General features: G+C 40.4%; 1 protein-coding gene across 1 annotated transcript; it reads left to right on the forward strand.

Annotated features, from left to right (window-relative positions):
* Positions 1-6,013: 6,013 nt before the first annotated feature.
* Positions 6,014-11,010, forward strand: LOC141003341 (uncharacterized). Its single transcript, XM_073474665.1, has 8 exons — positions 6,014-6,108; positions 6,834-6,958; positions 7,210-7,575; positions 7,763-8,012; positions 8,117-8,331; positions 8,425-8,572; positions 10,261-10,370; positions 10,702-11,010. The coding sequence occupies exons 1-8, from the start codon at positions 6,021-6,023 to the stop codon at positions 11,008-11,010; spliced, it is 1,611 nt and encodes a 536-aa protein (XP_073330766.1). The 5' UTR covers positions 6,014-6,020.
* The last annotated feature ends 867 nt before the right edge of the window (positions 11,011-11,877 follow it).

An 11,877-nucleotide genomic window follows, 5' to 3' on the forward strand; every position in this document is an offset into this window, starting at 1 on the left:
TATACAGTTAATAATCCCTGATAATTTACGGTGTTGATGCTAACCTCCACTGGTGAAAGTTAACTTTGACGTTATCTAACTAATTTGCATCATTAATGACTTCTATAACGTTATTATTTTACGGCACCTATATTGACGAAGAACACAAGAAACCATGCATTTACTTTCTGTGGATAATAAAAATCAGCAACTCACTGCTACTCGGAACACATGCTCACTCGCTGGTCTCTCTCGAATGAAAATGCAGGTGAAATCCAGATTTAAATGTCGTCACTTTCCGTCCTGACAGTGGAGGTGTCCTGACAGTGGAGCCTGCACCGGAAGCGACTTCACAGTGGAGGCCTGCAGCCAGGTGCCTCTCAACTTTTCTGGCCCTGGTTGCTTCAAACTGCGTTTGACTTCCCCATTTTGTAGCTAGAGCAAGAGTGGCAGACTTAGCCTCATCAAATTGCTCCCTAAACTCCATCAAAACACTGATGGCGTTTTGCAGAAGAGTAGATGCTTTCAGAATATCCGCGTCCTTAGCTTGCAGTAACTGTGAGGCAGCGTTTATACATTCAAGAATCTTGGTTTGCATGTTGACTAAAAATATGAAAGAAAATTTGCTTATGGCATTCTTGAGCGCACTTGCTTCACCACGCTCATCGTTTTTGTCACTGGTCAGGGATATTTTGATGAGGGCTTTTATAATGTCTCCATATCTGTGCCTTAACGCAAAAAGCGCATCATGTCGAGATGTCCAGCGAGTGGGACAGAGGCGTTTTAATGTGACAGTTCTGCTCTCTGGCTTCATTAACTCACTGAGGAGCGCTCATCGTTTGATACTGTGACCATCCAGCTGCGGGGAAGTTTCATCCCAACTTTAGTGGTAGAGGTGTAATAACTTTCCGAAAAACACAGATTGTCGTTATCAGTGGGAAATGGACCTTTGGGTCTGTATGGGCCCATCTTAAGGATATATCTTTTAATGTTGGCGTCCTGGATGTTTTCAACAAAATTGGCCCAATCAGTCAGAAAACACTCCAGAGGAGGGTTTTCATCATCCACGGTCTGCGTGTCACCTGTAGCATGAGGAGACCTGCTGCTTTCATTTCCAGTGTCCAGTGCGGGTGAGGAGGGGGGCTGCTGGTCAGGTACCAGGTCTGGCTCTACCCTGGAGCAGCTAGCAACTGCTGAGTCCCTAACATCACCGCGATACAGCCGAGAGAGAAAGAAGGGGATTTAAGCTAGGCGGCTGGGCTACTACAATAACAACCATCAACAGTTTACAACTAACTCACACATTGTGTATAGTGCAGTGATTGTTAGAATTGCTACCTGTAAATCTGGCTCCCTGACTGTGCTGGCAGTATTGGCGGGCCTGAATCGCTGCCAACAACAATGTCGGGTTCATCTCCAGGGGGACGAACAAAATATGTGTCCAGTTTTTGTAATTTGGCTTTTCCTTGCTCTCTTTTTTCCTTTTCTTTGCACTTTGCCCGCTTTTATGTTTATATGAACTGCCACTCATGTTAACTTCGTAGTAAAAATGCTCCACCTAGCTTGCACTCTGTTGACAAGTGACTGATGACGTTGGTGGACGGTTGATGACAATTTTGCCCAAAATACACTTGGAGACAATATCGGCGATCCACTTGTAAATTTGCACATCGTAAAGTGAAATGTGAGAGTGAAAATAAAGTCATACAGCACAACATTTTATTCAATATTTTACACCTACTACATCACTAAAGTCAGTCTTGTAAAGTTTCACTCAAGTTTAGTGTGGAGCATAAATCACATGCTTTAAACACAAGTGTATCACACACGGAATAAGAACTTATTCATCCATTTCAAGCAATAAACATAACTTATCTATTGGTCTTTCCAAAACACTAGTTTTAGTTTTCACAAAAGCACATCTAACAAGACCTTTTGCATCAGAAACTGCCTTTTCAACTTTTCCCATCACCCGTGAACTTCTTGGTGCACCGTCGTCCACTATAAGAACGACATGTCCTCCCTTCAGATTTTTCCTGATTTCAGTCCACTTCTGCCTCTCCTGCAGAAGCGGCAAGTACCCTGGTCCAGCGTTTCCAGAAGATGTCAGACAGGTATTGTACCTGTTTCCACCTCTTCCTGGCATACAAGTCCTCTTTCTGAAACACTCCAGGAGGCAGCACTGGTTGGCTTTTCAGAAGAAGTAAATGGTTAGGTGTGAGAGCCTCAATGTCATGTGGATCATTTGACACTCTTGTTATAGGTCTGCCATTTACAATAGCCTCGACTTCACAGAACAATGTGTGGAGACGTTCATCATCAAGAGGCTGCTGTTTCAGTATCTGGTTAAGAATTCTCCTCACAGAACGAATCTGCCTCTCCCAGATGCCTCCAAAATGTGAACCTGCTAGTGGGTTGAATATCCAAGTGATTCCTTTCTGCATGAGCATATTTGAGATTTTTGACTGATTCCAGCCTCTGATTGCTTCACGCATTTCTTTCTCTGCACCCACCAGATTCGTGCCATTATCTGACCTCATTATAGACACCTGGCCTCTCCTGGCTATAAATCGTCCAAAGGAATCAGTTTCGAGAGAATTAGCAACTTCTATATGAATTGCTCTGACTGTGAGACATGTGAACAAGACCCCATACCTCTTGACCATACTCCTCCCACACTTGACCTCAAAGGGTCCGAAATAGTCTATTCCTACACTAGTGAACGGAGGATTGTCTGGTATCAGGCGATCTTGTGGCAGATTTGCCATTCTCTGTTCACCAGGTTTTGCTGATATCTTTCTTGATCCTGCACGACAGGATCAAGCTTGATGATGTGACTTCTTCTCTTCAGCTTGTCACCTTTCTAAAGAGTCATCAGTTCATCACATAAGCCTTGCATTTGATACAGTTTGACAATTTCAATCTCTCCCAGTGCAATATCTTCAGTAGTGAGCAAAGATCCACTGATAGTTGTTTTGAACTTTTGCATCTGGTTTGCAACAATCTCAGTTTTCCTTTCATGACTCAGTCTCCCACTTGCTTGTAATGTGAGTAATTTGCGATGTACACTCAGTTTGTGGAGCAGTTGTTTCAACTTCATCATCCAGGAAACTGCTCTTGTTAATCTGTGCCATTCTGAATAATGACAAATGAGCTTGTTAAGTGTATTCTCATATGCATTTGTAGCATTCGCACTCACTGCAGCTTTAACTTCAACAACATCTTTCTGTATCTTCTTTGATATCAGGTGAAACTGGCCAGTGTTTCTCATCTTTCTTCAAAAAATCTGGCCCACCAGTCCAGTCCTGACACTTTATGAATGTGTCTGCATTCATGCCTCTGGATGCATGGTCGGCTGGATTCAGCTCAGAGTTCACATACATCCACTGACAGTGGATTTAATCAGTGTTTTAATGGAGACACTCTGGACTTCCCAATGATGAATGAACAGTGAACTGAACCCTTTTTGTTTTTAATGAGAAGGTAGGTGACAACTCCATAACCTTTCTCACTCGCGTCTGCAAAGTGGTGCATTTGTGCAGATGTGACTTTTCCAAAACCAACTGGTTTTAGACATCTGTCCAGTGTGAAACCATGAAGTTTTGCAAGATCCAAAATCCACTTTTGTGACTTTTGAGCCAGGTCAGCAGGGATATCTTAATCCCAGGAGACTTTCCTGCCACACAGCTCCTGCAGGATCATTTTAGCTGGAAGGATGACAGGTGACAAAAACCCTAACGGGTCATATACAGGACTTACAAATGACAGGATGCCACGTCTAGTTTATGGTGTATTCTTTGCATTAATTCTGACCTTGAAAACATCTGACTCTGTACACCAGTTCACTCCAAGGACTCTTCCGTCAGGTAATGCATCATGATCAAGGTCCAAATCTTTAACCTCTTTTGCTCTTTCTGACTCAGGAATGGAGGCTAGAACAGTCCTGCTATTACTCATCCATTTTGTAAGATGAAATCCTCCACTCTCACACAGTGCTGTCAAGTCTCTGACCACATCAACTGCTTGCACTGCAAAAAAGGAATTTCAAGAAAGTAAAAAAAGCCTTGTATCAAGAAAATAAGTCTTATTTTTTTGCCCAAAAAGAATATTAATCTTGTCAAGCATGTTTTGATTAGAAAAAATATCTCATTTTAAGAAAGTGTGCCTTACTTTTTCTTGTTAAGATATACCAGCTAATTTTGAGCTAGAATGAACCAGAAACAGAGTATAAAAATGTTTTACAATAAAACCCAGTGCAGTGACAAGATTATTTGCCTTATTTTAAGAGTAAGACCATTTGCACAACTTCTCAATTTAAGAATGCCATGAAACAAGGACAATTAAAGGTTTATTATTATTATTATTATTATTATTATTATTATTATTATTATTATTATTATTTTCATTGCAGGGCAGAACCTGCTGCTTCATATCTAACATATTAAGATGACAGCAGACTGGTCTATACAACACACAACATAATACAAATAACCATGCTGAATGAAAACTGCATGGCCCATAAACAAAACAAAATGAAAAAATGGCCAAAATGATATGACCCTTGACTCAATTGCATCCTGAATCACAAAAGAACATGCAGTATCCTGCAGCATCGGCATATGACTGCTAATTGATTGTTCATCTGAAGAAGAAAGAATCATGAAACAACAAAATTGACGGTCAAGAAGCACAGTTTGTGGCAAACACATTAAACAGTGCGCCTTTTACAGTCCATCAGATGAGGCTCTGTGTAGCCCAAGCACATCTCCCAGATAATATTTTGTAGGGACATATGTCACATCCTTGTGAGTATAACTATAATATGGAGTGAAATCTACCAGATTATCAGATGCTATGAGTTCAGTTGCTTGTGCCATGTTTGGAATCTCTATTGTATATGCCATGTAATTTCCATCATAGCGAACAGTAGTATGCTGCTGCAACTCAAAACAATATAATGATGAGTTAATTACATAGATATTGCTCACAAGTCCAAACTCAGGTAAATCATTGGAATTAACAGCAGTTACAAGTAATGTCTTCTCCCGTATATATTTATTATCATTTAGATTAATCCATTTTACAGACACTGCATTGTCTATGTCATCAGTTCCAAGGAAAGCCCTTGTTTTTTCTTTCAAATACGACATGTTGCGTATTTCTGAAGTTGGTCCCAACGCACACTCGTTAAAAAAAATTGGGTGTTCAGAATAACTTACATTTTGACAACATTCATACATTTGATTATGCCTTATTAAAGACTTGCAAAGTATTAAAGTATTAAGTCTTTTCAACTTGCTAATTGTCTGTAGACCAATGACAGGAGCAAACAAAATTTTAACAATTTCTATGAGTTCAAGAATTATTTTGTAGTATTCAGTATCTTTAGCTGTATCAATAAGAAATGGCAATATCTTTAGTAGAACAATCATTTGGCCTGAGGATTGCTTCAATTTATTATCACTTGAAGCTAATGTGCTGTAAGCTATAGGGCTTGGTTTGTCTTTGACATCAAGTGGAGTAGGGAAATCCAGTTAATGCAGTATTGAGAACATCCAAGTCTAGTTGACCTAAAAGAACTAACTGTTTTAACACACACTTTATTTCTAATGGAGCAATGCCTTCAAGAAATCATTTCCCCCGTTTTTAGCCTGAGTTAACTAGCTGGAGTCCGACCTGCGTTTGCCCCTGCTCTGTCTGAACCGTCTGAACCATGACCTGGTGATACGTCCTGGTTATTGCTCACACCATAATTCAGTGACTTATGACGGCAGAAACGACTTGCCATTTATCAATTATCACATGAGTGTGCCTCGATTTTAATAATTATAAAGTAATATAAACTTATTTAGATGAATATAATTTGTATAAATGCAAAATAAACTCATTTAGGCTGAGTGCCCACCCCCGCTCCCTCTTGGAAGATGGTACAATCCACCCTGTCGCGCTCTTCTTTTCTTTTTTTCTCCGCTTGGAGTCCGTTGCAATTTGAATTAGGCCTACACAGCAGCTATTCCGGAGGTCACCTGCTGCTGCTCGAAATGTATTATTCTCAAACATCGATTGTGGATGGATATCAGAGTCAAAAGATGGACAAACTGGACGAGGTTGCAATTGCCACACTCAGAGGTATGCTACAGGGGTTACTTTTATGTTGTGCTGGCGTTGTTTACCTATCTTAACGATTTGTGGATTTGCTAATGGGCTAAAGTTTAGCAGCTTATCTACATCAAAAAACCGGCTGGTGTTGCATTATGATTCCCATCTAGAAATAGGTTAAGTCTAATTAAGCTTTGGGTCCATGTTGTTAATATTAGGGGCTGTAAATGCTGAAAAATGCCTGGTTGTAAAATGTTAAGGGTTAATTGATTAAGCAGTGCACATGCCCAGGCAGGAGCCGGAGCCGTTGGAGCTCTTTTGCGCGCACAGGACCCTGGTTCAAGTCTTGCCACTGACTCGGTGTTTGTTACCTTGGCAACCCCCTCCCCCTCTCCCCCCCCGCACAATAAGTACAAGGCGCCTGAGTTTAATCTGTATGCTAACGCATTTGTTTAAAGGTGCCATTTGTGGTGCCAATTGTCTATCAAGCTTTACAATATTAACTGACATGAAATGTGAATGCATTTTATCTAGCAAGGCTCTATTGTCACTCTTACTGTAGTTTGCATGGCTTCAATATATGTACCGGTAATTTATAAATGCTGTCAAATTCACTCACTGCTCTTGAAGTAAAAATAGGAAAAATGTGTAAAATGTCCAAACAGTGCTTATTGTACAAGGGGTGTTGGCAAAATGTCCTCACCTGCTATGTTAAAATCTGAGGGAATTCAATGATAACCTGTTCTATATTCCAGCTGCTAATATTGGAGAAGACTTACTCCACTCGCTTTCCCGAGACGACATCAAAGACCTCTTTCCTGGTCCTGAAAATTTCTTGAGGCGGCGGGCTATATGGCTTGTTGTAAATAAAGATGAAAAGGTCAGGTTTGTCTTTCACAGTACAACAGAACTGTTTAACAGTACAACATTTTTCCAATATCACAGTTTAAATCTGGTTCATATACATAAATATGTCATTTGTTTAGACATTTCTGCTTTGAGTCCATTTCAACAGTGGATATAAAATAAAAAAGTGCTTTTTTAATCCCCAAAATGATAATGCTTGAACTAACAAGTAAGAACATACTATGACAAAGTTACTCAATAAATGTTTGTGTCAATGTGTTTTAGGTGGATACTGTTCCCGAAATTCAGCAATCACCCCCCACTGGAGGCAGTGACCTTTCAAAAGAGGAGGCCAATACTTCTAAATTTGTGACTATGTCAAACCCAGAATACATAGTCTTCACAGACAGTGAGCTTGAACAGGTGCGACGCTCCTACTTTGAACAGAAACGGCTGGGGACCGAGCACAATGTGACCCTATCCAAGGAGCTCTTCTGCCGACTCATAAGAAACACTATGACTAACATGATCTCCATCGCAAGAGCCACAGAGGACTCCAGATACCCCACCAAACATGAGGTGAATGCCATGGCAAAGCGACTGATGGATTACTATCCAATGATAAAAGACAGGTCATCAAACAATGAGTGGGTGAGTAGATTTTGTCACTTTTGCTTGTTGCTGGTATGATGTTAATACTGAGATTTCTGTTCATACAGTGCTAAATCGTGACAGAAAGTTCAAATGGAGCAAGACATTGCCGAAAGATATAATTAGAATATAAGAAAGTTTGAGCCTATTGTCATTTTTTTTAATGTTAACTATATATGCCTCACAGGAGCATGTTGCCAAAAAGCTCATGAAGAGACTCTCAAATGTCAGAAGTCCAAAGAAGGCCAAAGGTCCTCCTTCCAAGAAACCACGACAAGAAGTCAGTTCAGACGTTGCAACTACTGACTATGATGGAGATTCCAGTACATCCACCATTATTCTGGAACGGTCACCTGTTAACACCATGGGCATCCCAGTAGATCTGTCACCTAGAACCAGCACCCCAGCGCAGAACCGGAACAGCAGTGATGAAGAATGTATGTATCTTATTACATTTAATTTGTCAGTTTTACTTGTTAGTTTGGAAATCTCGTGTCCCCTTTCCACCATAACGTTCCTGTAATGTCTTCATCTTGTTCAGTTGACATCATGGACAGCCAGAAAATCCAAGCAAGACACTACAAGACCCTCCAAGAAATGTACAAGTCCAAAAAGCCAAACAAAGCTGCGGTAACTCATTTGCTGAACATGGAATTTGAGTCTCGAAGACGCTTCATCACCTCTGATGTTTTAAAGGAGCAAGACAGAGCAACAAAGATTCTAGAGGCTTACCCTTGTTTCAGAGAACTGGATCATGTAAGTAATGTTGTTGGGTTTTTTTTTTTTGAAGAAGTCATCAGAATGTACTTTTTTTCAGTTTTTTTTTCTTTATCAGAATCTATTTTTCAGGTGCTGGATGAGCTGCAGCGAATCATCCAACCGACCAACTCCCAGTACATATCAGAGATGCAGAACAGATGGAAAACCTTCTATTCAAAGGTCCAGTTTTATGGAGTTATGAAGAAGGCCATGAAGCCTCCTAAAACTTTGAATGGAGGTGAAGTCACAATACATTGACTTGTTCATTTTATATAATAATTAGAGATAGACCGATATGGTTTTTTCAGGGCCGATACCGATACCGATTATTAGTAGTCAAGGAGGCCGATAACCGATATTTGGAGCCGATATTCATTTGCAGTAAAAGGGAAAATATTGGCCTTGATGCAGTTATATTATGTCTTAAGTCTTGAACAGCAATATCCTGCTCCTCTCTACAAGAAACTGTCAAAGACAGCTTCAGGACACACTTCATCTAACAATATGTCATTTTCTGCTGCTTGGGATCTCAATCAACACAAAAAAAAGGTAGAGTAAAATAACTTGGTAGTTAAACAGCCATTATTGCCCTACAGTTTTCTCTCAGACAGACGGTGCTTTGCTGTCAGTTTCTGCAGCTTCTCATGTGGCACACACACACACACACACACACACACACACTTCTTTATTAATTAACTTTTAACTTTAGTTTTCTTAATTCTCTAGCCATCCCCTCAACGTGCTTCCCTGCAGTAAAACTAACTGAATTTTACTCACACACACACACTTCTTACTTTGATCACTGACTATTTCCCTATCAATATTATCAGCATCCTTGTTTCAAGTGATTAAACCGTTAAAAACACTAAATAGCCTGCAGCATCTTCTCTTTAATAATCAGTGTTTATCATAGGAACAGACAGCTGCCGCTAACGTATTGGGCCTCAGAGTAACGTCGTGAGTTGTAGAGTTTCGCTACAGTCTGCTGAGCGTCCAGAGCCAGGAGGAGAAAGCGGACCGGTGGGGCTACCGGCGGGCTACGTTACTATCGCGGACTATTTCCATATCGATATTATCAGCAACCTTGTTTCGAGTGATTAACAAGCACGTCTGGAGGGACTGCGAGCGGAGAGGAGAAAAAGTTTTGCCGAACGGAACCGGCGCTGTTCCTGGGGGCTCGGTTTCGAAGGTAAGTTAAGGCAGCAGACTCTCCTGAAATTGTAATTAACATCCCAGTCCTCTACACTCAACTAGTAACATGACTGTGAGCCCATTAACGTTATATAAACATAAGCGGCAGCTCTGCTCGCTCGCAGTCCCTCCAGACGTGCGTGTTAATCACTCGAAACAAGGTTGCTGATAATATCGATATGGAAATAGTCCGTGATAGTAGAAGTCTGTGTGTGTGAGAGAGAGAGAGTAAAAACCTAATGAACTCAATTCAGTCCAGTTTTGTTGCAGGGAAGCACGTTGAGGTGAAGGCTGATTAGCATTAGCGTAACGTTAGCCCACCGGTCCGCTTGGCTCTACACGCTCAGCAGACTGTAGCGAAACTCTACAACTCACGTGAGCACTGTGCATGCACAGCTTTCACTGCTGATTGGCTGTTACCTGTGCGTGTAACCAGAGCTTGTAACCACTCAGATGGTGCTGTGGGTGGGACAATGCTGGAGACAGAGTAGCGACAGCAGACAGAGAGGTGCGGCTGCATCAGAGCCAAAATAACCCAGTTTTAAATTGATCTCTTATCGGCCGTCGGATTAAAAAAAAGGCCGATGCCGATATGCGTCAAAATGCCGAATATCGGCGCCGATAATCGGCCCGGCCGATAATCAGTCTATCCCTAATAATAATGTCTCGTAATTATTTGTTATGTTAAAGTTATTTATGGTACCACCTTGTATTGTCCCTTTTCCATTAAACCAGTGGAGCATATCACAGCTGTCTTCAGAGCCATGCCACTGCTCTTTCCGTCCAGCACTTTGCCACCGAAGAAACTGGGCTCAAGCAGCGAGGCTCTTTTCCATGTCCTAGCGGTGAGATTTACAGACTTACTGAAACATTTCATAATATATGTTACAGTTTTTCAGGCATACATTTTATATTAGGTTTAGTTACTTTGAGATAAACTTTTATCATTTCAAAAGCTCCAAAGGGGAAGTGTTTTCCATAGTGTACTTAATGTAGTACTAACATCATTGGAACTAGCTGTGCATTCAGCATTTGCAGTGGGCTTAATGCTGAGGGGTTACTGTGACTGTTTGTTTTAAAGTACAATATGATTTCACTAATGTCCTAGTCCAGGTCTTAAGTTTATGTTACTTGCAATGTTTTTTCTAATCTTCTTGATTTATTTGTGTCATCTAGACTTCTGAGGATCCTAATGGTTTCATGCAGCAGCGACCCCTGTCTTCTCCGGTTCTGCTCGTTTCTGAGGACAACTGTATGATCGCCATCGGAAAAACACCTGTGACCACCTTCACCATAGACAGACTTAATGAGGGACTTCTCTACGTCATGGCATATTACTATGCCCTGCACATGACCTACCCCAAGTGCATTTCTACACTACTGTCAGTACTGCAGACAGAGGTACTTCAAGATTCAATTCACGAGCAGGATTTGACCCCTCACGACAAAAAAGCGATGGGTGAGTGGAAGTCATTCAGTGAGTGAGTCCCTTTGTCCATCACTCTGCCCCACTCTTCCTGTTGTAAGTATTTCAAAGAAAGATGATGTTCTGTTTAAAAAAAAAGTTCATCACAGTTAGACACATTTGTTGGTGAGATTGAAAACCTTTCCTGTGGGATAATATGCTGCAAAGCAGCTGCAACATGGTGTTTATTGCTGTAGTATGCTGCTACAATAACTGATGGGTTTTTTTGATAGTGAGGTTCAAATCAAAACTGGCTTTTCAATCTGTTAGATTATGATAGCTCTGGAATGTGGAAGTTGTCCTTTTTTGGATGTTGAGTTGAGCAATTGTATTGCAAAGTTAATAAAAAAATATTAAATGAGAAAGTTTTGGTGTCTTGATTTAAGACAACATCACTTATATTTGTTATGCTGTTTTAAGAAATGATGTCTTATTTTAACTACTTTTATGCTCATTATCAATCCCAGATTAAGGTGTCAATTCTTAAATTTAATTTAGTCAAGAGACTTAAATTCTAATTTTAAGTAACTTAATCTTAAATTAGTGTTTTTTTCATTGCTTGTTTTAGAAGAATTCGGGTTAATTTAAGATTTTCTGTCTAGTTTAAAGTCTCATTTTAGTCTTTCAGAGCCAAGAATTTTGGGCTTATTTTAAGAAATCTTGTCAAGCGAAAAAAGCTTACCCCATTGGCAGATTTTTTTGCTTGATATAGGATGATTTGATTGAATATAAGAATTTTTTGCTTCTTTCTAGAAGGGCTGTTTTTGCAGTGTGGGTTTCATCTGACACTGACAAAAGGCAGTCATCTACATAAAAATTGTGCATGCTTTAACTGCAGCAGGTGCCATTTTGTCCTTAGCATCCTCAGCTGTCTTCCTTAATGCAAA

Source organism: Pagrus major, chromosome 10 (genome assembly GCF_040436345.1).
Source record: "Pagrus major chromosome 10, Pma_NU_1.0".
Classification (NCBI taxonomy): Eukaryota; Metazoa; Chordata; class Actinopteri; order Spariformes; family Sparidae; genus Pagrus; species Pagrus major.